The sequence below is a fragment of the Manis pentadactyla genome, chromosome 9, assembly GCF_030020395.1.
Source record: "Manis pentadactyla isolate mManPen7 chromosome 9, mManPen7.hap1, whole genome shotgun sequence".
Taxonomy (NCBI): domain Eukaryota; kingdom Metazoa; phylum Chordata; class Mammalia; order Pholidota; family Manidae; genus Manis; species Manis pentadactyla.
The window spans coordinates 84,044,932-84,068,508 of record NC_080027.1 but is presented as its reverse complement, the minus strand read 5'-3'; the positions used below and the strand labels follow the sequence as shown (position 1 = coordinate 84,068,508).

The following is a 23,577-nucleotide window of genomic DNA, read 5'->3' as shown; positions in this document are numbered from 1 at the left end:
CCCACTGGCTCCTGTCCCCCATTGCTTTGGGATTGCCTGGAACTGTAAACACCCTTAGAGTCCCAGTCTGCACATATCCCATGGTGTTGCAAGAGAGAAGCCTGGGACAGAAAGTTACGTGCAGTGCAGGTGCGGTGCTATCGGGCCGCACACACACCTAGCTGACTGGCTGCAGTAACAGGCAGAGCAGAAAGGTGAGCAGAGAGGATATGAGATGGAAGGTGTGGAATAGTCTGATCTATACTCCATAAAGGGATCATATGGGGCACATCCACTCAGCAGAGCACAAGCCAGCTGGGGTTGAAGGACTCCTCCTGCCCCTTTAAACAGGTGAGCTAATTCAGGCCCAGACTCCTGGTTCAAACAGCCTCTGCAGGGAAGCCAGCTTGGGTTTCCTCTAAGGAAGAACCAGGAGTCATTCTTCTGAGAATTCCAAATGGAACTTATCACATGGGTCCCTCTAGTGGGAGCTTGAATAACAATGGCAGTGGCGCAGCGGGTTTTTGGAGAGTAGGCAGAGGGCTCACAACATGGATGTCCCATTCTCACCCACTGTAAGAACTGAAGGCATCCCAGCAAAACAAATCCTTGTACCACTGTTTCCTGGAAGTGGGTTAGAAAGGAGTGCTACTTAGCCAAGGACATGGAGAAGTAATTAAAGGTGATGATGATGACAACACGAAGCCTGAGTCTCAGGACTGGAAAGAGGCAAGGACCCTGCTGGTACCTGCTTCGGCAGAGTGGAAAGAGTATACAACGTGGAACCGAACTACTCTGACTTTGAATCCTGGCTCTGATACTTTTTTAGCTACATGACTTTGGGAACATCATTCCATCTCATATTCAGTTTTCTCATCTCTAGAATGGAGCATAATATCAGTTTCCCAGGGTTATTAGAATTAGAAATAATGCATGTAAATTATCCTGCACAGTGTCTGCCACATGGAAGGCATTCAGGAAAAGACGGGGAAAAGGAAAGAATGAAAGGCAGAAAGAAAAAGGAAAACAAATCCTGAACCAAATAGCTGGTTTACAGAAAGTAAACACTGATTTCACAGACATTCTCTTTAAAGAGGAACAAGGAAAGGGACAGCTATTCTAAAGAGGAGTGCTGGCAACAGAGAAGGGTCCTCAGCAAGTTTTAAGCTTCGTTCAAAAAGCTCTTTTAGGTTCTGAACGAATGCACCCTTGGGAAGGGGGTGGGCAGCTTTTGCATGCCTAGGGTGGAAATGCCAGCTCCTCTCCACAGCAGCTTTGGTTCGGGCTGCAGCCCCAGACCATTGCCCCTGTCACAGACAGGCCATCTGGTTCAGGATCAGCAGTGACCTGGCAGCCCCTTGCCAGGGAGGAGGAGGAAGAGCATCCTGGAGTCAGAGAGGCCCCTCCTGACTCCCGCAATGGCTTCCTGTTTACCACATCCCAAGCAGAGGCTTGTCCCAGGTCCTAGGTACCAGAGGTGCTGTGGGCCCACACGTCATACGTACAACCTGTACAGAAGTACTCCTTTCTTCTTGTAGTTTGGGAATTATCACGCTTTTTTGCGGGGGAGGGGACATACTCTTTCTTATGTGTTGTTCTTCTGACTTGTTTCCCTGGCAACAGAGGAGGCAGGAAGCCGCTAGCAAAAGCGGGTACAGGTTGTTTGTTTTCTTTTCACATACTCACGGGGGCTGAATGCTGTGCTCAGGAGCAGTCACGACTCCTCCATTCTGTAAATCACCACAATACAGACTTCTCATTTCTTCCAGTTTTATTTAATAGAGAGGAAGGGGGATGGGTGTGGTCAAACCTCAGCTTAAGGAGCTTGTTGCTGCCATTGAGAGGCAGGGAACAGTTCTTCAGGAGCCGAGGTCAAACCGGACGGCCTCCTGGCCAACGGCTTCTCTGTCAGTCTTTGCGGCCTCAAAAGGGCCCGGTCAGCAGTGGTTGCCAGGGCCTCTCACGATACAACCACCAGCTCACCTGTGCTGGCCCGTGGCTCCTGGATCTGACAGGAAGGCGGGTCTTCTGCCACCTGGGATTTGCCCTCAAGAACCTGCCGGACCCTCTGCATCCCTGGGAAGGGGAAGTGACAGTCCCATCAGCACTGGTGGCTGGGCGGAGGGGTGGGCGGTGAACCAGCTGAGGCTGCCCCTGGGCAGCACCAGAGGAGGGGGACAGAATGAAGGATGCAGTTAGGAAGTGAGGTTGCTCACCCACACTAAGCCGGGGGGCCTTGTCTGAGAAGACCAAGCGGAACCAGCCAGGCTCCTTACACCCAAAGGTCTTGCCAGAAGACAGCATCACCTTATTGTCCAAAAAGCAGTGCCAGAGCAGCATCTCCTCCTCAAAGGTGGCCTCAGGCAGGTACTGGGAGGGTGGAAGGGGCTCAGATGCAGACGAGACACCCCTGGCCCTCCCCTACTGGTGGGGCTTAACCTCCCTTCAGCCTGCAGCTCCACATGCATTACCTTCCTCAAGTCCACCCAGATGAATAAGCCTGCCCCCCGGCTCAGGAAGGGGATCCCCAGGGCCTTGAGCTCCCCTGAGACATAGGCATGGGCAGCCTTGAGCCGGGCATGGTTCTCCGGCAGGTACACCTGGTTGATCCAGTCTGTTTGAGGGAAAGATAAGCCAGAAGATAAATATCCCATCAACTCTCCCTTCTGTCCTGCATAGATGAAAAGAAAAAGACCATGAGCTGCCAAGATCCACCCCCTGAGGTTGGTTGACTGGGGGCAATGGGAACATTCAGTATTCGGTGTAAAGCACCTGAAATCCAGATACTTGGCCCTGACAACTTCAGTCCCCACAGACACAAATTCCCTCTGGATGCAGACCTTCACCAAAGGTTGACCCACTCATAAAGTGATGCTTCTGAGACACACAGGCTGACGTTCAGATGCCAGCGTGGCCACTGACAAGGTGTGAGGCCTTGGGCAACTTCACCTCCCTTGTCCTCATTAAAAAAAAATTTTCGGGTGTCCCATTCAATTAATTTTAACATGTATATAGATTCATGTAACCCCCATCACAGGCAGATATGAGCAGCTCCCATGCCACAGAGAGCACCTCGTGCTATCTGTTTGTAGTCACATCATCCCCTTTGACATGACCATTGGTCTGTTCTCCACCACTAGAGTTTTGCCTTCTCCAGAATGTCCTATAAGTGAAGTCATGCAGTAATCTTCTGAAACTGGCTTGCTTCACTCAGCACAATGCTTTTGAGATTACTGTGCAGTCATGGACTTTACTGCAGAGCAGTGATCCATTGTGTGGATGGACGAGAGTTTGCATCTCCTTTTGTCCGTGGAAGGACATTTGGTTTGTTTCAGTTTAGGGTGACTACAATTAAAGTAGCTATAAACATTCACATAGAGGTTTTTGTGTACCCATAAAGGTAAATATCTAGGACTGGGACTGCTGAGCCATTTGGTATGCATGTTTAACTTTCTAAACAACTGCCAAATTGTTTTCCCAAACAGCTGTACCATCTTACATTCCCACTGGCAGTGTATAAGCATTCCAGCTGCTCCAGATCCTTAACAATACTTGATGTTGTCATTATTTTTTTTTTTACTGTTGTAGCAGGTATATAGTATCTGGTCCTCATTTTCCTCATCTATAAAATAATGGGGAAAACATAGGAACATGGTTCTAAGGAGGGGCAAAAAAGATGGTATATTGAGAGCATCCAGCAGGGCTCAATAAATGGTGGCAATTATGGGTAACCTTTGCTATCTAAACTCTCTGAACCTAGGAACAGAATAGATCACACAGAGAGAGACACTTCCATTATAATAATTTTCCCTTTGTAGCTTCTACTCTCTTTTTTCCAAGTGCTCACAGCTAATAATGAGTTCACGCTGACCAAGTACCATTCTATGGCAGGTACTAATTGAATGACAAATCACACTAACCATACAAGACAGGTACTGTCATGACCCCTGTTTCACAGATGAGAAAACTGAAGCTCAGGGAGGTGAAGGAATGTGCCATCCAGCCAGGAACTGACCGAGTAGCTGATGAACCCAGCCTGAGCCCAGGGCTGGCACCCTCAACCACCACCCTAAATTATTCTCATTCAGGAAGCTTTCCTGGTCCCCGGCCAGTCCCAGACTGACCACCACCCTGTCCCCGTTCTCAAGTGACCAGGCCCAGGTAATCACCATGGTCCCGGAGCAGCTGTGCCATCTGGTACTGGACCAAGCCACTGAGACTGTGATAGCGGCAGAGGGAAGCCACTGCAGTGGCCACATCCTGGTTTTCTGAGTACAGCGTGCCGAAGCGGAGCCCGGACATCCCGAAGTCCTGCAGGAGAAAGGCACCCATGGCGGCCCTCCTTGGAGGACACCGGTCACCCCCACATCTCTGCCCTCCCACTTCTCTGATACTTTTGAGGCCAGCCAAGAACCCACCTTGCTCGTGGCCCACATCACATGGGTCCTCTGGGGGTCAGGCAGCCTGCAGAGAGCACAGCATGGGAGCAGAAGCCACAAAGACCCACAGGAGCTCACACCCCACGTATTTAGTTGAACAAATGAGGAGATGCATGTATGAATCTGGTTCTGGTTCTGTGTCAAGCCCTGGTTTCACCTCTTGAATCACCAATTCCTGTGCATCCTTTAGAGCAGCAAACTACAGCCCACAGGCCAAATTGGGCCTGCTGCCTGTTCATAAAGCTTTATCAGAACACAGCTATGCTCTTTTGTGTACGTACTCTCTATGACTGCTTTCATGCTATAATGACAGAATTGACTGAGAGCATATGGCCTATGAAGCCTAAAATATTTGCATCTGATCCCAAAATATGTGCCAACCTCTGCTCTAGAGTACAGCTCAAGTGTCACTTCCTCAAACACCCTTCTCGGATCATCTCCTGGAGACCGGGCCAACCAGGTTCCCCAAGCAGGTCGTCTCATGGCTCTCACATTTCCCCTTTTTAGTGCTTAACACAACTGTCATCAAATGATTAGCTGTGTATTTAGCTGCTAAAATGTTTTTTTCTGGCTGGAAATAAAAGTTCCACATAAGAAGGATCTATGCCTTTCTTGTTCACTGTTGAATCCCCAACACCTAGCACAGTGTCTGGAGCACAGCAGGTGAAAATTAACATTTTCTCTGCCTCACTCTCCTGATGCATAAGTCAAGAGGAGTAATGACACAGGCTTCATCTGCTTGGCAGGTCTTTGTGAGGACTGGCTGAACAAACTAACAAGAAGGATGTAGCAGGGTCAAAAGATCTGAACAAATATCAGCAACTGTTAGAATCTCTGAATGTCGGATTCACAGGCTTAAGACTATCTAGTCCATGTGTTTCCAAGGGTGTTTTGGCCACAAATTCTTAGTTCACCTAATTTAATGAAAAAGCCCAAATAGCCAGAAATGCTTGACACATACAAGGGGCTCCAGCAGTTTTTTTGCTGTATGAATGAATGAATGAAACTGGAGCTACTCTGGTAAAGAAGAAAACAGCAAAGGAGGCCAGTTTCCCCACACACAGTGCTCCCTCAAGGAATCCTAAGGCTATTCCTTGGAGCTCTCAGAAACCCCACAGAACAGTGTGAAAACCACTGACCCAACCTAGCCCTGCCATCTTCTTATTAGAGGGTGTGAGGACAGGGATCAGCTGAAGGAGGAGGAATCACCCTACAGCAGGTCATGTCCTATGCGCCAAGCCACAGAGGGGCCAGGGCACTATGCAGGAGGGACTCAGCAGAGAGCCCTGGCAGGACAGCTCACCTCTCCAGGCTTAGGACACTGTGATACCTGGCCGACTCCTCAAACACGGACAGCATGTAGATCTCATCCACCATCACGTGCAGCTCATGCCTGAATTGCAGATATCGGGGAGAAAAGAACTCGGTTTGTAGGCCAAATATGTCCCGCAAGGTGGGGTAGCAGTGAATTAGAAATCGAGATGGACCCCAGTCTAGCCCAGGGTTAGCAAACTTCCAGAGACACCCTTCTTTTGTCTATTTTTTCTAACAGGAAGCCACACACAAAAAGCAGGTAACAGTGGGGCTTTCACAGCACTGCGGGGGAGACAGAGCCCTCAGGCACCTCCAGGGAGGAAGGTCACAGTCAAGTGCAAGACAGTGAAATACAGACAGACTCAGACTCAAGGCTGGCTCCAGCCCTCACTCTGAGGCTCAGTAAACTGGGGATAATAACAGTATCTCAACCTCATTGGGTTGTTGGGAGGCTTAGATGAGATACAGCACGTGAAGTGCTGAGCCTGCCCCTAGAGTGTACACTAAACAATAGCTGTTGTTATAAAAAGAGAGGGAAAGAGAAAGCCCTGGCCTTCCACAAATCCTCACCCCCACCTCACTGCAGGGCAGGGGCCAGAACAGGTAGAAGCAGTCATAAGGGCTTGCATCAGAACCCTGACTTTCCCATAGCTCTGTCTGGTGAGTGTGGGGTGTCTCACCTCTTGGCAAATTCCAGGTAGTCCAGCAGCTCTCCTGGGGAGTAGATGTCACCCAGTGGGTTCTGGGGGTTAATGAGGATGAGGCCTCTGACCTTCACACCCTAAAACCATTGATGGGGTAGGAGGACCTCAGTTCCTCCCAATGGCCAGAGCCACACAGTCCCACTGGATGGGGCCAGCCACTGAGTGGGCTCCCAGGGAAATGTGACATGAACCCAGCACAATGCAAACAAGGCAGAGAATCACATCTGCAGTACCATGTCAACTACAAAATAAAGTAACTCACAGAACAAAACCCAGAGGGAAATAGGCCCAAACACCAGGAAAGGTTGCCTTTGTTGGTAGAATTACAGGGAGGGATTTTGTACTTTTAAACTCACTACAGTGGACATGTACAGCTTTAATGACCATGGTAAAAAAAAAAAACAGGTTGACAGATTTTTGAAAAGTGGACTGGAAAGGACCTGCTGGAGTACTGCTGGTCTCTGCCCTTCCTCAGGAGGCTCAGAGCCCCTCAAAGTGAGGGAGGACCACCTTCCCACACCACCAGGGAGACTGTTAAACTACAGACTCCTAAGCTTTACACTTGACCTGATGAATCAGAATTGAGGGGTGGGATTGTTGATCAAGTTCCCTGGTTGATTCCTTGTACAACGAGGTCTCAGAGTCTTTCTCTAGTGGGAAGCCCCTCCGTGGGCAGGCTCCTTCTTGACCCTCAGAATGGTTCCACGCTACCACCCTATACCCCACCCCTATCACAGAGGGCTAACCCTACTTGCTGGAGGAGACCAACCACAGGAAGTCCATGACCTGCTTAGACCCACCTACTCCCACCCTTGGCTTTGATTTGATCCCCAGACCTCAGAATTGGCTCCTTGCATGGCCATCTCCAGTTTCTCCACTGTGAGCTGGAAGGGGCGTGTGTCCAGCCCAGTAACCTGAAAAATGATGCACAGAAACCACCAGCCAAATTCAGTGATCCTGCAAACCTGAACTTCTGGGACCTCTCCCACCCAGCATCTCCAGCCTCCTTATAACAGGCTCTGGAAAGACACAGGTGGGGTGTCCCCTCTCTCACTGACATCTACCCCATTCCATCCCATCAGGAATACCCCTCATCACTCTTAGGTTTCAGGGAGAGCCCCCAGGCATCTTTTGATTGGGGTCCAAGGACTTCTGTGTTGAGGTCTGATCTGCCCTGCTCTCACCCCACCATTTTTATCATTGCCTTGGGCTGCCCTTGGTGTCTACATCAACCCCAGGGATCTCAGAACTGGGAACATGGGAGCCCCTGGATAAGCCAGGCACAGGCAGCCAGGAACCCAGAAGGCTCTACTCCCCACTTTCAGCTGTAACCCCAGAGCCCTCAGCATGGATTTCTTCTCCATATCCACCCTCAAACCAATGCACGAAAGTCTTGGGCTCAGGATGGCCCAGGTCCTACCTGGGTCCCCAGAACTCTTACCTCACTGTCCAAATAGACATAGACCAGTCGGACATTGCCATAGAGATAGACGTGCTGTGTGATGGCTCCATAGTAAGGGGCAGGGATCAGGAAAGCCTCTGGGGACAAAAGTGGGCCAGGACCTGTTACTCTCTAGCTTGAATGCCCAGTCACCCCGTCTACTAGCCCCACACCTCTCTAAGCCTTAAACACCCTGGGGGGAACATTTGGGGCATCCTCCCTCTCTTACCTCCCAAACTCTTTCTAAAGCTTGGATCCACTGAGATCAGTCCCTTTTCTAATGATTTGTCACCAGTGTTTATTAAGCACTTACTATGTGCCCAATTAAAAAAACATTTATTTGCATTTTATCTCATTTGCTCTTCACAATCACTCTGCGAAGTAGGTACTATTATCATCCTAGCTTTACTGATGAGGGAATGGAAGCTTAGAGCATCCCTCTGAAGCAGGGTCACTCCCCAAGCAGACTTGAATACAGTGAGCTGAAGCTGCAGAGTGACACTTGACAACATATAGAATTGCCCAGAGATAGAATGTGTTCATGAGGAGTGGATTCTCTCTCGCTGGGGGCATTTGAACAAAAGGCTGAGACTATTTGGTGTGGAGGGGATGTCATGCAGAAGACTCTAGCTGCGGGCAGGGGTTGATGAGATGGCCTCCAAGATCTACTTTAACAGAGGTCAAGGCATCCCTCCAGCTCTGAAGAGGACACACAGGTCAAGCTGCCCTCCCTCACCAACTGCCCCTTTAGTACAATCCACACCCCTTGCAGCCTGGAAAGGGGCAGCCTTTGTCTTCCATGTTCCCTCCTCTGGCCAGGAGGATAGGACCAGAGGAAGACCAATGACCCAAGGGAGTCAGTCCACTGGCTGGCCAGAAGCCCATCACATGCTCTCTCTCAAGGCCTTGCTCTAAGAAGCCCATCACATGCTCCCTCTCCCTCAGGACTTTGCTCTAAGAATCCAGACGCTCATAAGATAAAAACAAAAGTTCTTGTGCTCTTGAACTGAAAGGTCATATAGAGTTGGAGCGGGAGCAGCTACAATGGGCCACAGAGGAGCTGAGGAAAGTCCAGAGAGAGGCCGGCATTAAAAAAAAGTGTGAGGCAGGTGTAGAAACTGCCTACCTAAAGGAGAGGTGGAGAGTGTGACGCTGACTTCGTTCTCCATTGTCCTGGAATGGGTAGGAAATTGCCTATCATATCCTTGCAATGAATCTTCCTTTTGTGGTTCAAACCCTTGGTGCTCACTCTCTCTCTCTGGGATTTTGACAAGTTACTTAACACCTGTGCCTTAATCTCCTCACCTGTGAAGTGTGGCTAACCACAGAACCCACCTCACAGAGGTGTTGTGAGGGTAAATGACAGACTATGTGAAAAGCCTTTGGCCAGTGCCTGCAATGTAGTATGTGGTCAATAAATGTTACTAACAGTTTCAGTATTAGTGGAGCTAGCATGAGTGGGCCTCTCTCTGTTCCTGGCAACTAATAACCCCGGCTTTAATGACTACGCTCATAGCGGGCACCGCTGGCTGCCGATTCAGCAGCTTTTCCAATGCTGTTCCTTGCTAAGACAGTGCCAGATTTTTCAGATATGAGCAGCAGTAAGTCTGAGGAAGGTGGGCCTTCCCCCAGCCCTGGGGAATGAAACAAGTTTGGTTTGGTTCTTAGTACCCTTTGCCAGAGACTGCTTGCAGTGGGTCTGTCAGTTCTGGCCAGTAAGCAGTAAGACGTGGGGAAGCTCTGCTGGGGCTTTTCTGAGCAAGAGTGCCCCCTTTTCTACTCCTGCTAAAAAAGAGACCAGACAACACACCACCTCATCCCTTTCTTCCTGCTTTAGGCCTCACTGTCAAGGGTGGATGCAGCAGCCATCAGTGAATGTGAAGGAAAGGCCAAGGTCATCCCAGGCAGCCCAGAACCCTGGCGTCACAATGACTTGCCCAGAAACTGCTGACCCCTGGGTGTCTTTTCAAGCCACTTATTTAAGCCCCTGTAGTCTAGTAGTCTATTATCATAATAGACCAACAACACCCTGATGCAGCCCTGGAGGACAGGCAACTGGGGACCCCCAATGCCAAGCAGGCCATACTTCACATACCCTCCACCTCACACAGCACCGTAGCCAGAGCAGAGAAGAGAGATGCACAGCCATTCAGAACCACCACCTGAGGGTGACACATCCATGGGACAAAGATGAAAATCTGTTCCAGGAGGCAGCAAGGACCTGTGGCTCCATCCAGGGCACAGCCAGGTCCCAGCTCAGTGCCCTTTGGGGTCTATCACTGCAAGGCCACCAGAGGCACCCGACAGCCCTTCCTAACAGCCAAATTCATTTACATGGCTCATTCGTGGGGACCCTATTTGAGATCAACTAAGTAAGGCAGAGGGAGCTGGTCACTCTGAGGGTCTTTCCCACACGTGGGAGGTAAAAAGGGACCACAGAACAAAGTGGGGCGGAAATTATACCCAAACTCTAAATATACAGGATGAAGGAGAAAAAAGGGAGAGGTATTCCTAAATCCACTTGGAAACAAATTAAAACAAAGTGAAAGGCAGATCCCAATCCCACCTTAGTCCTGGCCAGCCAAAAGTTGGTGAGGTAGGCGGAAGAGCAGGAGAGAGCAGGGGCGGGGAGCTACTCACATTCTCTGGTTTAAGGGGTGCAGGGCTTTTGCAGTAGAAAGAGAGGAATCTGGCCACTTCCTCCCGGAGGCTAGAAATCGAACAGACAGGTGGGCAGTGTTTGTCAGTGGGCCCCCAACCCACAGTCTGCTCCAAAGCTCCTCTGGCGGCTCTCCTGGCCATCCACCTTCCCTCCTGCCCCCACCATAACCAGCACACATGGAAACCTTCATTCTCTGTAGTTCTAGGACACCCCACCCCAACCCCACCCCACCAAATCAGCAGACCTAGGGACACCAAAAGTAACATTTTATATGTGGATGTAGCTAATAGTAAAAATTTTTTAAAAATAATAAGCATGTTATTATAACAATAACTATTATAGTTATTATTGCTAATATTTATTGAGCATTTATGCAGGCATTATTTGGAGAATTTTACTCATTTAATTCTCATCACAATATGATACAACTACTACTATTTTATTACCTGTCATATTATACTACAATCACACTATACCCATATATCACACTCCTATTCTATTACCCATAACTATTATTATACCCATTTAACAGATAAGGAAACTGAGACTTTGAAGGAATTAAGTCATTTGCTGGTAAGAGGCAGAGTCCACACTCAAGCCCTGTGGTCTGATTTCAGGGGCCACCATCCTAAATACTGTAAGAACATGTATTTTGGAATCAAGTCTTGCTTGGCCACTAAGCCCTTAGAATAGCATCTGGCCCCTTGCAAGTGCTTAATAATTATGTACCACCTCCCATCTTACCAGGAGGAAGAGGCCCCAGCCAGCTCACCCAAAGCTGACTCTGGTTTCTCTAAAGCTCTGAGAAAGTAGGGACAAAGACTCTATACCTGAAGGCCCTTCCCTTGCCTCAGACCTAGAGAAACCAAACTGGGGAGCTCCTGAGCCAGCACAGGCCTGGCAGAGGCACTGGTTTCCCACAAACGCTCCTGGAAGCCTCATGAAGGCCAGATCTCCAGGACTAGGCCCTCAGCCTATGGCAGGCTTTCTCAAGCTGCCATGATTGACTTTTGGGGTGGGATAATTCTTTGCTGTGGGGGATATCCTGGGCATCACAGGAGATTTAGCAGCACCTCTTATCTGCATGCAGTAAATGCCAGTAGCACCCACCTCCCAGCAATAACAATCAAAAGTGTCTCCAGACATTGTCATATGTCCTCTGAGGAGCAAAACCACCCAGGGCTGAGAGCTACCAGCTTATGGCAATTACTTACAACAGATGTCCCCTCCAGTCAGGGTACTGCAGCAGGGAAGGCTCCACATGCAGCATGTCGCTCTGACTCAGCTAGGGACAGAGAGCGAAGAGCAGGGCTGAGGGCCATGCACCTTCACAGTGAGGCCCATGCTGCCCCCTGAGTCCACACAGCACCAGGGTCTCCAAAGCCAAGGGCTTGGTCTGCTCTTCAGAGAAAGTGGGATAGTGACAGCATTTTTGTGCCCACTTTGAAGATGAGGAAAATTAGGTCCAAAAAAGTGAGGTGACTCAGCCAAAGTCACAGAGCTAGCACATGGCAGAGCTAAGACAAAACCCAGAATTTTCAACTCCTAATCCAGTGCCCTTTCTATAATACTGCCACCTAAGAAAGCAAAGAGGTTTGTTTGTGGAACAGTGATAGGAGACCATGCTACTCAGCTTCTCAATTGGGTGACAGAAAAGGTCCCATCACTTCAGCCATGGTTCTGACTTCTGGAGGGTCTTCCTGCAGGATAACCCGACCTTACACCTTTGAAAACATGGCAGTTTCTAGACCATTGCTACCCTGACTAGATGCTGGCTCAGTGAATCCCAGGACATCATACACCCAATGCCAAGCAAAGGCAGGGGCCTTGGGCAGTGGGACCAAAAGGAGAGAAATAATCAGCCACTTGTCTATAACTCCAGCCTTTACCCTCCCTCCCTTCATTCCTCAGAGCCGCACTGTCCCACACAGAAGCCACTAGTCACATGTGGCTAGTGAGCAATTGGAATGTGGCTAGTCTGAACTGAGACACAATGGATTTTAAAGATTTGATAGGAAAAAAGTATGTAAAATACCTCTAATTTTTTCACGTTGATTATATGTTGAAACGATCCTATTTGGGATATATTGGGCTAAATAAAACATATTATTAAAACACGTTTACCAGTTTCTTTGACTTAATAGAAAATTTTCAATTATATATGTGGCTCACATTTTATTCCTATTGGATGGTGCTGAGCTACCTGTGAGTCAGGGGCTGGCTTTAAGAAAAACAGGCCTTTCAAATGCACTCCTAATGCTCTTCTCCCCTTGGGGCTTGGATCTGTCACCTTTGTAAACATGTTCCTTTGGATTAGGCATTGCTCCCTGTAGAACACCAAACTCTTGACTCCAAGGCCTTGGGAGACATATTGATCAGGTATTTCCAGTGATTTGCTAGCGATGGCTCCCACCAGCTCAGGAAATCTGCTTATTAAATGTTCAGGAATTTTGCAAGCTGCGTTAAAAAGCAGCCATTTTAAAAAATTAAGTTATATAAACTTAAAATTAAGTAAATTGCATTAAAACAAAGGTGATAAAGGTAATAACTCAAACATCATTGCTTCTCATGATGTTTCTACATTTTACTATCATCCATGCTCTTGAGGTTATGTCCTCTTATGTGCCAGAGGGCCAGGACACCACCCCATGAGTGCCACTGCACCTCTTCCCAATGCCTCATGCAGTAATGTCACATCAGCAGCTTGAAATCAGTCATGGTAGGGGTATTTACACTATGGGAATTGGCAAAAATGACAAGCCAGGGTCCCTTCTCTCCTGCAGCCAGTTGTTAAATACTGGCCATACAGTACTGAGGTTTCCCTCTGAGAGCAGGGACCCAGCAGGCAGGAGGGACTATGTGAGGAGAGGAGCCTGATGAAATGAGGAAGCAGGATCAGAGCAGAGAAATGACTTGCACAAGGTCACAAAGAAAGTTGTCCCCAAGGCAGACCTGGAACCTGGGGCAGGCCAGGGCTGCCAAGGCAAGTAGCAGGCTCTCATACGGGAAGGGTTCTGGCTTTCAGAAAAGACAGCCCCTTACAGCTGATACCACCCAGAGGTGCACTGGGACTTACCCGCTTGGACAGAAGGTCAAAGCAGAGCTTGTTTTCACCAGTGCCCAAGTTAATGATGCCCTGGAGACAGAGATACAGAGGCAGGGTGAGCATGGCTGAGCAGTGCCAATGAGAGGCCCGAGGAGCCCAGGGCAGCCAAGTGGCAGCTCTCTGCAATCCTGCCTTTCCCACCACCCTTCTTTGCTTCTGTTCCAGCCATGCCCTCCACCCAGCTCCCTGATCCCAACTTCCCATTTCTAAAGCTATGTTTGAATGCCATCTCCTCCAGGAGGCCTCCAAAACCCCATCTAGAAGAGATCTTTTCCTCTTCTGGACCCCAAAGCTCTTTATCTGTCACCCTTCAGAGTATGGCTCAGTTTGTGCAACCAAGTCGCAGGCACTGGTGTACATGTTTTATCTCCCCTACTAGATGGTGAGATCCCTGCAGGGTAGATGCAAGCCTGAGATGCCACTGTAACTCTCAAGGGGCTCAGTAGGACTCAGTTTAGGATGAAAGAATGTACAAAGTAAATTGGTGCTCAGGCAAGAACAAGGGTGAATGTAGAACCAGAGGAGCCCCTGTGCTGGTGGAAATGCTCCCCAGGTGACCCACAGAGTATCACACAACACCTTGATCCCACCCTCTACAGCATTTATTCTCAGAAGAGAAGAGGGGAAGACACAGCTCAAGCTGTCCACTGCAGAGTCCCCAGAGACCCAAGCACTGTAACTCCTGACCCCGGAGTTATTGGCAGGGATGAGGAAGGAGGGAGGATATAAAAGTAGAGCTTGAATAAAAGGCAGTGCTCTTTCATGCCTCAGTGGAACCAGTAGCCTCCTCCACCACCAGCCTTCTGTCTACAAATCCTGTCACTGACACCTTCAAAATACATTCACAGTTCAAGCACCCTTCACCCTCTACTGCTAAGACCCTGGTCAAGCCACCCAACTTTCTTGTATATGTCTGTGCTTCCCTACTTCTTTTCTTGCCCACTCTCTCACCCTGCAAGTTTGATCTCCACACAATGACCCTGAGCACCAATTTACTTTGTACATTCTTTCTAAAACCAAAATCAGATCACATTGCTCCTCCTCTGAACACTTTACTAAAATCACAAACTTAGCATGTTCTATGAGGGCCTGCAGGATCTATTACCATCCCCACCCCATTACCTTTCTTATCTCATCTCCTGCTGGTCTCACTTTGCTCCAGCCACAGGGGTCCCCGTGTTGTCCTTGAACTCAGTAAGCACAGCTCTACCTGGGGCCTTTGCGCTGGCTATTCCCTCTGTCTGGAGCATTTCCCCACGGGACATCCAGAGGGCTTACTGTGATGGGCAGCTTCTCAGGTCTCCCAGTGATCCCCAGCTCCCGATATTCACACCCTGTGGAATCCCTTCTTCTTGAGTGTGGGCTGGATGTAGTGACCCACTACTTGTGAATAGAGTATGCAAAAGTGTCACTTCCAAGATTAGGCTATAGTCTGTGGCTTCTGACTTGGGTACTCATGATCTCTTGTTCTCTCTTGGATCACGAGCCCTGAAAGAAGGCAGCTGATATGTAATGAGGCAGTTACAGAAAAGCCCCTGTGGGGAGGGACTGAGGCCTGCCAGCAACCATGTGAGTGAACTTGGGAGTGGATCTTCTCTCCTGTCCTCCTACGAAGTCAAGCCTTCAGATGAGACCACAGCCCTGCCTCACTGCAACTTCACAGCAGATTTTGACTCTGTTCCTGGACCCCCAAAATTGTAATGCTTATTTTTAAGCTGCTAAGAGTTGAGGTAATTTGCCACACAGCAATAGATAACTAATACGGTCTCTTACTTTTTTCAAGTCTCCACTCAACTGTCCCCTTATGAAAGGCCTGCTGTGACCACCTTACATAAAACAGCAATATCCCAGGCTACCCTATCCTTCTTTTTCCTCTTTACCCTGCTTTATTTTTCTCTACAGCACATTTCACCCCATATTATGTGTTTTTTTTTGGTCTGTTCACTATCTGTCTTCCCCATTAGAACATAAATTCCATAAGGGCAGGAACTTTGTTTTTGCTCATTGCTGTGACCATGGCATTTAGAACAATGCCTGGCACCTGATCAGGTGCTCAACAAATAAAGGTTATCAAAGGGTTATCATGAGACATCTGAGGGTGAGATCTTAAAATCAGGACAGGCAATACCAGCTACCTGTTACTGAATGCTCTATGTGGAAGCACTGTACTAATAATCTTACAAACCTGATCTCATTTAATTGTGACTCTTCTATACAATGAGTATCATTATCTCATTTTAGAAATGAAATGAGGTTCAAAGAGGGTAAGTAATTAACTCACGGATACATAACCCATGAGTGAAACAGTTGTGACCTGAACACTAGTTTTGTCCCAGCTCTAAAGTTGGATGGTTGATGGGCAGTGGGTCAGAATTCATATAAGAACATCCCATGGTTCTTAATTTCCTCCTTCACAAATCAGCATCCCCTTAATTATAAATAGGCCATTTTCTGATCCAGGCAGTAAACTGGGGCCTCTCTGAGCTACATCAGAAGCCTCTTAGAGATCAAAGGACCATAACTCCAAGCTGACAAGAGCAAGCTGGGTGCTGCCCTACTGGTCATGGTGTCCCGCCCTACGATCTTCTCTCAGGTGCCACAGCAGAGGGGAGCTTCACTCACACTGGGGTTCTTATCCTCATCGTACTCATCCTTGCGGCAGGTCCTGTAGCCCTCCTCAGCTGAATCCCAGAACGATTTGATGATTTTTCCTCTAGAGGACAGGTGGGAGCTGTCAGAGGAAAACATGGCAAGGGGATCACCGACTCCATAGACCTCTGGCCGCCTCTGGGCTGGTCTTCTGGAGCATTCCCTTTCCAGACCATCACCATGGTTACTGTCCAGGTCCTGTGTGGAGGCTGGGCCCAGACAGGTAGTAGGTGCCTTGGGTTCCTTCTGAGGGAGGGAGAACATCTGTAAAAAGACAAAAGCACTCAATGCCTGTTCAAGGGCCTTCCATAGCATCAAAAATGAATTGGGAGTCTTCTCTATCTCCCTCTTCTCTATCTGCCTCCCCCTTAAGCTTACACACTCACCCTTTCCTGTGTACCTTGTTAATCATACCCATGGGTGCACTGGCTTCAGCAAGCAAATCCTGCTAAGGATCTGTTTGGTACCAGAGGTTGTACTGTTACACGATGCTAATATATAGCTTATCAACTTGTTTCACTTCTGTGGTAGTTTTTCATTCCACAGCCTAAGGGTCACCAACCTTCTTTTTCCATTCTTGCTGACCTCAATTTAAAAAGCTAGGTTAAAAATGTCTGACTTAAGAGGCTTAGAACCTCACCCCCCGTTTTGAGAGAAATCTTCTGCATCCGTGGATGTTTTGTTGCCCTTGTCTAGCTTGGATTAATACTTAGTCTATAAGGGCAGACCTGATCATCTACATTTGCCCTCTTACAGAACTAAATTATGTTTTCTACCTTTATCTTGCATCTACCACTTCAGCATTTTATTAAAAAAATAATAATAATAAGGGAGAAATGTGGGATTCACATATAAATCAAGTATAAAAATCAAACGAATAATCATATCTGACTTGATTGTTGATAGTTCATGATGCGTGATCAAAACTGAAAGTTTCTGTGATGACTGCCCTTGCACTGTTCACCATGTAAGAACTTGTTCACCATATAAGAACTTGTTCGTTATGCTTCAGAAGATGGGAGACTGTTGAGAATTAGGCTTGGGGTTGATTAATGATTGTGCACTGAGTCCCCTATACAGAATTTTATTGTTGTTAACAACCACTTGATCAATAAATATGAGAGATGCCCTCTCAAAAAAAAAAAAAATGTCTGACTTAAAACAGGAACAGCATCGAGTCCCCGGGGTCTGGTGGTGACTGGTGAAAACACGGGGAGAGGGCAGCATGAGATTATTTGGTGGTCTGGAGCAGATGATGGGTGGGAACTGAGAAGAGGAAGAGTGGTGGTCTCCATAATTGCAGGCATCGCAGGCAGAGCTCCATAAGCCAATCTTCACTCAGGATGGAGAGAAGCATGGGCGCCAGGAGAGGATGGTCTCATCCTGCAAGCGAATACGAGCTCCTCTACTTTGTAAGCGAGTTTCCTCATCTGCACAGTAGATATAACCTTAACTACTCATTGGGTAGCAGTGAGGATATAAATATATGAGTTAACGTAGATAAAAGCACTCGCAACAAATCCTGGCTCACAGCCACAATTCAGCTCACAGCCTAAACCACACCTGCTCGCCGATTTTCCTAGTCCTGAGGAACAAGCCCCACACACCAAATGAAGGGTGACAGCCAGCCGGCTGCCCAGAAACCCAGGGGGCCCCGCTGTTAAATTTTGTTTCACGAAGTCTTCCGTGGGGTCGTCCCCCAGTTGGCGGGGCTCCGCGAGCGCTCGCCGCAGGCAGACCCTGCCGTCAGCCCGGGCCCGCGGGAGGCAGCGCGGCGGAAGCGAAGGGCAGATGGCGGCGGCGGGCCCACCGCCCACCCGTGCGCCCTCAGGCCCGAGAGCTCGCAGAGCTGGCGGGTCCCGCGGCTGGAACCCGGGCCCGGGAGCTCGCAGCGCCCGGGCCCCCGAGAGACCTGGCGAGAGGCCGCTCCGGGCTGCCGGAGCGGAAAGTGTCAGTCGGCGCTTAGGTCTTCGAGACAGAAGGGCAGCGGCTTCTGTAGAGGGTCCTCGACCCTGCGCACAAAGGGGGCCCCGAGGACTCCTTTCTCTGCAAAGCGGGGGTCACACCTACTTGGCCGAGCTGGAGGAGACGCGTGGCGATCGTGCGTTGTGGCCTTTCCTCTGTGAGGCTGTGCCTGGGGGTGGACGGCCGTGAACCGTGTCTCGGCACCCGGACTCGAAGCCCGCGGGGCGGTCCGCGCCGGTCCCGGCCTCCCGGGCACAGTTCGCCGCCTCGGTGTGGCCTGCGCGTTAGGGGGCGCACACGCTGTCGCACCGGGGTTCCCCCGACCCTCCCCATGCGCCGACCCCCGCCACTGGCCGGCCTGCCCGAGGAGCAGCGAGAGAAGCGGAAGAAACGGAAGGCGCCCAGGGCTGAGACCTCCGCGCGGAAGGGGCGGGCCGCCGACTCCCCACCCCGCGCTCTGGGGCCCGAGCGCCCTGGGCGGCCTGCCAGCCTTCCCCTCCCCTCCCGGGCACGTGGGGGCGCCGCCCTCGGCCTCCCGACCTTAGTTTCTCGATTTTGAGGTAAAGTTACAGAGATTACTTGGCAAATATATGTCTGGTTGTGGCCGATGGAAAACCATTTCTGGATTAAGGCGAGGGCATCGTTAAAACATCCTTCCCCTGTAAGAGTTTTTCACTGGAGTCTGTAATTTCTCCTCTTTTCTTTCTACAAACACTAGATTTGTTGAACTCTGACGTGGACCCCACACACTCTGGGGTTTTGGAAGTGAGCTAGACAACTCAAGCTACAGGTCCTCCAAGAGCCTTGAATAGGAACAGTCGTCCCCTTTCTCCATGAAAAGAAATAAGTAGGAGCCCTCAGTGCAAAGATGGTGGGGAAAACTTGGCTGTCTCCTGACCACTCCACTTCTTGCCTTCATTTGGCCCTTGCCCCAAACATTGTGACCTTGAGTGGCTCTCATGACTTTTTTGGAACTCAATGTTATGTTCTGTAAAATAAGGCAGTTCTCTCCATTTAAGTCATATCATTCTATTTAATTCTGATAAATAGTCTTGTTAAATGATTACTTTGTGCCAGATCTTTGCAAAGTGCTGGGATATAGTGATGAACAAAACAGTGGGCCTGCATGGTTGATTGTGAAGGTGGATATACAAATGTGATGACTATTAAGATAAGGATTACTGGGTGCCATGGAAGCATGCTGCTGGGAAATTTAACCCCTCCTCCACAAACACATGCAATGCCCCATGTAGGAAGCCTTTATGCCTACATACACACATTCACCCTGAATACTAAGGAAGTGATGGTTGATTTCTAAAGGATAAGTCCTAGTTAGCTAAGGGTGGGGTGTTAGAAACAGAAGGAAGCATGTATTGGCCTTTGAAGATTAGAGTCAGTATAGAACATAAATGAACAGCAACAAATCTACCACCACTGGAACTTGCAGGGTTTGGGAGAAAGGCTGGAGATATGAGCAGGGGTCAGCTCATGAATCTTTGTAAATAAACTATAATAAGGACTGTGGACTTCTCACGGAGGTCACTGGACATACATATTGTAATTCCTAAAGAAACAATTTTCTAAAAAATCAAAAGGTAAAACAAAGCAAAAAAAAGCAGTAAAATGTGGTACTAAATATGCTTGTTTAATCTGAAAGAACACAGGCAGGAAGGAAAAAAATGAATAGAGAGCATATGGCACAAAGAGAAAACAAGATAGTTGACTTAAATCCAACCATATCAATAGTTACTACATTAAATGTAATGACTAAGGACCAACTAAATGAAATTGGATAAAACAGCAAGATTCAAGTATATGATGTTTGCAAGAGACATGTTAAATAAAAAGACAAACGGTTAAAACTAAAAGTGGAAAAAGTATCCCATGCAAATAATCATAAGAGGATGGCTATTATCCAAAATCAGAAAACAAATGTTGGCAAGGATATGGGGAAATTGGAACCCTTGTGCACTGTTGGTGGGAATATAAAAAGGTATAGCCACTATGCAAAACAAGATGGAAGTTCCTCAAAAAATTAAAAATAGTATTTTCTTCCATATGACCCAGCAATTCCACCTCTGAGTACAGTCCCAAAAGAGTTAAAGGCAGGATCTTGAAGAGATATTTGTACACCCATGTTCCTAACAACATAATTCATAATAGTTAAAAATGTGGAAGCAACTCAATTGTCCACTGAGGTATAAGTAGATATACATGCAATGCAATATTATTCAGCCTTAAAAAGGCTGGAAATTCTGACACATGCTGAAACATGGATGAACCTTGAGGACATCGTACTGAGTGAAATAAGCCCATCATAAAAGGACATAGTGTATGAGTCCATGTGTGAGTCCACATTTGAGGTACTTAGAGTAGTCCAAATCATAGAGACAAAAGTAGAGTGGTGGTTACCAGGGGCTGGAGGATAATGGGGAATTTTTGTTTAATAGGCATAGATTTTCAGTTTTACAAGGTGAAGAGTTATGGGGATGGATAGCCATGATGGCTGACAACAATGTGAATGTATTTAATATCACCAAACTATACACTTAAAAATGGTTAAGATGGTAAATTTTATGTTATGTGTATTTTCACACAAAACAAATGATCATTAACTGAAGCATTCATAACTCTGATGTAGTAGACTTCAAAATAAAAGAATTACCAAAAATTGAAAATGGCATTTTATAGTAAAATCATCAATCCTTCAGGATGACAATTTTCAAGGTTTATATCCCTAATAACAAAACTTCAAAATACATGAAGCAGAAAGTGACAGACCAAAAGGGCAAAAAATAGACAAATCAACAGTTGTAGCCAAAAAATTTAGTACCTCTCTCTTAATAATAGAAGGGACAGAATGACAGAAAGGATTGAAAGATGTAAACATTATACAATTTAACCTAATTAACATTTATTAAACAACACACCCGATATCTCCAGAATATACCTCTTTTTGAGGACACATGAAACATTGACCAAGATGGATCATATACTGGCCATAAACAAGTCTCAGTAACCCCCAAAGGATTGAACATAGTCTATGTTTACTAGTCACAATGTAACTAAAGTAGAATCATTAACAAAGATAGCTGAACAACCCCAGATATTTGGAAACCAAGTAACTTATATTAAATAAATCATAGATTAAAAAATAAATTGCAAGGGAAATTAGAAAATTGATCATAGAAACCCAGCATATCGAAATTATGTAAAGCTAAAGCAATGCTTGGAGACAAATCAATAGTTTTAAATTGCTTTTATTTGGAGGAAAAAAAACAGCTTAAAAAAATTGATCTGAGCTTCCACATTGAGAAGGTAGAAAGAGAGCAAATTAAACCCAAAGTAAATTAAAGGAAATAAAGAGTGGAAATGAAACAGAAAACAATAGAGAAAAATCAATGGAACCAAAAGTTGGTTCTTTAAAGAGATCAATATACTTGACAAACATTCAGACTAACCGATCAAAAAACTCATTAAATATCAGGGAAACAAGGAGATAACACTATAGATCCTACAGATATTAAAAAGATCATTAAACTTAGATGAAATTGACATTGCTTGAAAAACCCAAATTGCTAGAACTGAAATAGAAAATGTGAATAGCTCTGTATCTGTTACATAAATCAAATTCTTGACTAAAACCTTCCCACAAAGAAAAGTCCAGGTACAGATGACTTTACGGGTAAATGTTACCAGACTCTTTTTTTAAAAAAATCAATTTGAGACAAACTTTCAGAAAATTCTGGGAACACTTCCCAAAACATTTATGAGGTATTACCAAAACCAACAATGCATTACAAAAAAAAGAGAATTATAGCACAATATCCCCCATGAAAATAGATGTAAAGTTCTTAATATCAGACCAAATCCAATGATATATAAAAGCATGATGCATATGACTATATGGGGCTTATTCCAGGAATCTGATGTTGGTTTAACTTTTTTTTTTAAATCAATATAATTTACCATATAACTGATTAAAAGATAATTATATCATCTCTAAAGGTACAGATAAAAAACATTTGACAAAAATTGAACCCCTATTGATGGTAAAATTCTCAGCAAACTAGGAATTGAAAGAAACTCTTCTATTTGGTAAAGGCAGCATCAAAATACATACAGGAATATTATACTCAAGAGACTGAACTCAATCCTAAGCTTGAGAACAAGGCACAACTTTCTTCTCACTACATTTAACATTGTACTGTAGGTTCTAGGCAGTGCAGTAAAACTGAAAAATAAGAGACAAATATTGAAAAGGAAGAAAGAAAATCATCTCCATTCATGATCACGTACATTGGCAACACTGAAAATTCGAATTCCTGAAGAAAACAACTTGGACTAGTAAGTGAATTTAGCAAGGTCACAGGATATTACCAGGAGATTCTTCCTGGGTCTCTCACACATCTGCCTGTCTTGCAGGCAGGGACACTGACTGTCTTTTTCTAGGCTATTTTTGATGCTATGTGTATATAGCAAGTAGCCGGATGATAGCAATAGTGTCTACCTCCAGGGCAAAGGTAGATTTGTTTGCTGCTCAGTATAACAAAGATAGTGTCTCCTTCAGGGCCAAAGTTTAGGTGGGCTTACTGCCCATTATAAAAGAATCAGGTTTCCTTAGCAATATGCTCCTAAACAATCAATGGATCAATGACCAAATCAAAACAGAGATCAAGCAATATATGGAAATAAGTGACAATAACAACACAAAGCCCCAACTTCTGTGGGATGCAGCCAAAACAGTCTTAAGAGGAAAGTATATAGCAATTCAGGCATATTTAAAGAAGGAAGAACAAACCCAAATGAATAGTCTAATGTCACAATTGTCAAAATTGGAAAAAGAAGAACAAATGAGGCCTAAAGTCAGCAGAAGGAGGGACATAATAAAGATCAGAGAGGAAATAAATAAAATTGAGAAGAATAAAACAATAGCAAAAATTAATGAAACCAAGAGCTGGTTCTTTGAGAAAATAAACAAAATAGATAAGCCTCTAGCCAGACTTATTAAGAGAAAAAGAGAATCAACACACATCAACAGAATCAGAAACGAGAAAGGAAAAATCACGATGGACCCCACAGAAATACAAAGAATTATTAGAGAATACTATGAAAACCTATATGCTAACAAGCTGGGAAACCTAGGAGAAATGGACAACTTCCTAGAAAAATACAATCTTCCAAGACTGACCAAGAAAGAAACAGAAAATCTAAGCAAACCAATTACCAGCAAAGAAATTGAATTGGTAATCAAAAAACTACCCAAGAACAAAACCCCCGGGCCAGATGGATTTACCTCAGAATTTTCTCAGACATAC

General features: G+C 46.5%; 1 protein-coding gene across 5 annotated transcripts; it reads right to left on the bottom strand.

Moving 5' to 3' along the window:
* Positions 1-1,732: 1,732 nt before the first annotated feature.
* Positions 1,733-18,670, bottom strand: ACCS (1-aminocyclopropane-1-carboxylate synthase homolog (inactive)). 5 transcript variants are annotated; one of them, XM_057507581.1, is made up of 15 exons: positions 18,365-18,669; positions 16,268-16,558; positions 13,616-13,675; positions 11,754-11,824; positions 10,518-10,587; positions 9,973-10,039; positions 7,878-7,975; positions 7,273-7,350; positions 6,413-6,513; positions 5,722-5,811; positions 4,398-4,443; positions 4,149-4,290; positions 2,451-2,650; positions 2,196-2,349; positions 1,733-2,055 (listed from the first exon to the last, which is right to left on the bottom strand). In XM_057507581.1, exons 1-15 carry the CDS (start codon positions 18,590-18,592, stop codon positions 1,940-1,942), a joined length of 1,812 nt encoding a protein of 603 aa, XP_057363564.1. In that variant the 5' UTR covers positions 18,593-18,669; the 3' UTR covers positions 1,733-1,939. The 5 variants fall into 5 exon arrangements, with proteins under 5 accessions (XP_057363564.1, XP_036747661.2, XP_057363567.1 ...); XM_036891766.2 differs by having other exon boundaries at positions 2,451-2,593; positions 18,365-18,667; XM_057507584.1 differs by lacking the exon at positions 18,365-18,669 and adding an exon at positions 16,857-16,874.
* Between the last annotated feature and the right edge of the window lie 4,907 nt (positions 18,671-23,577).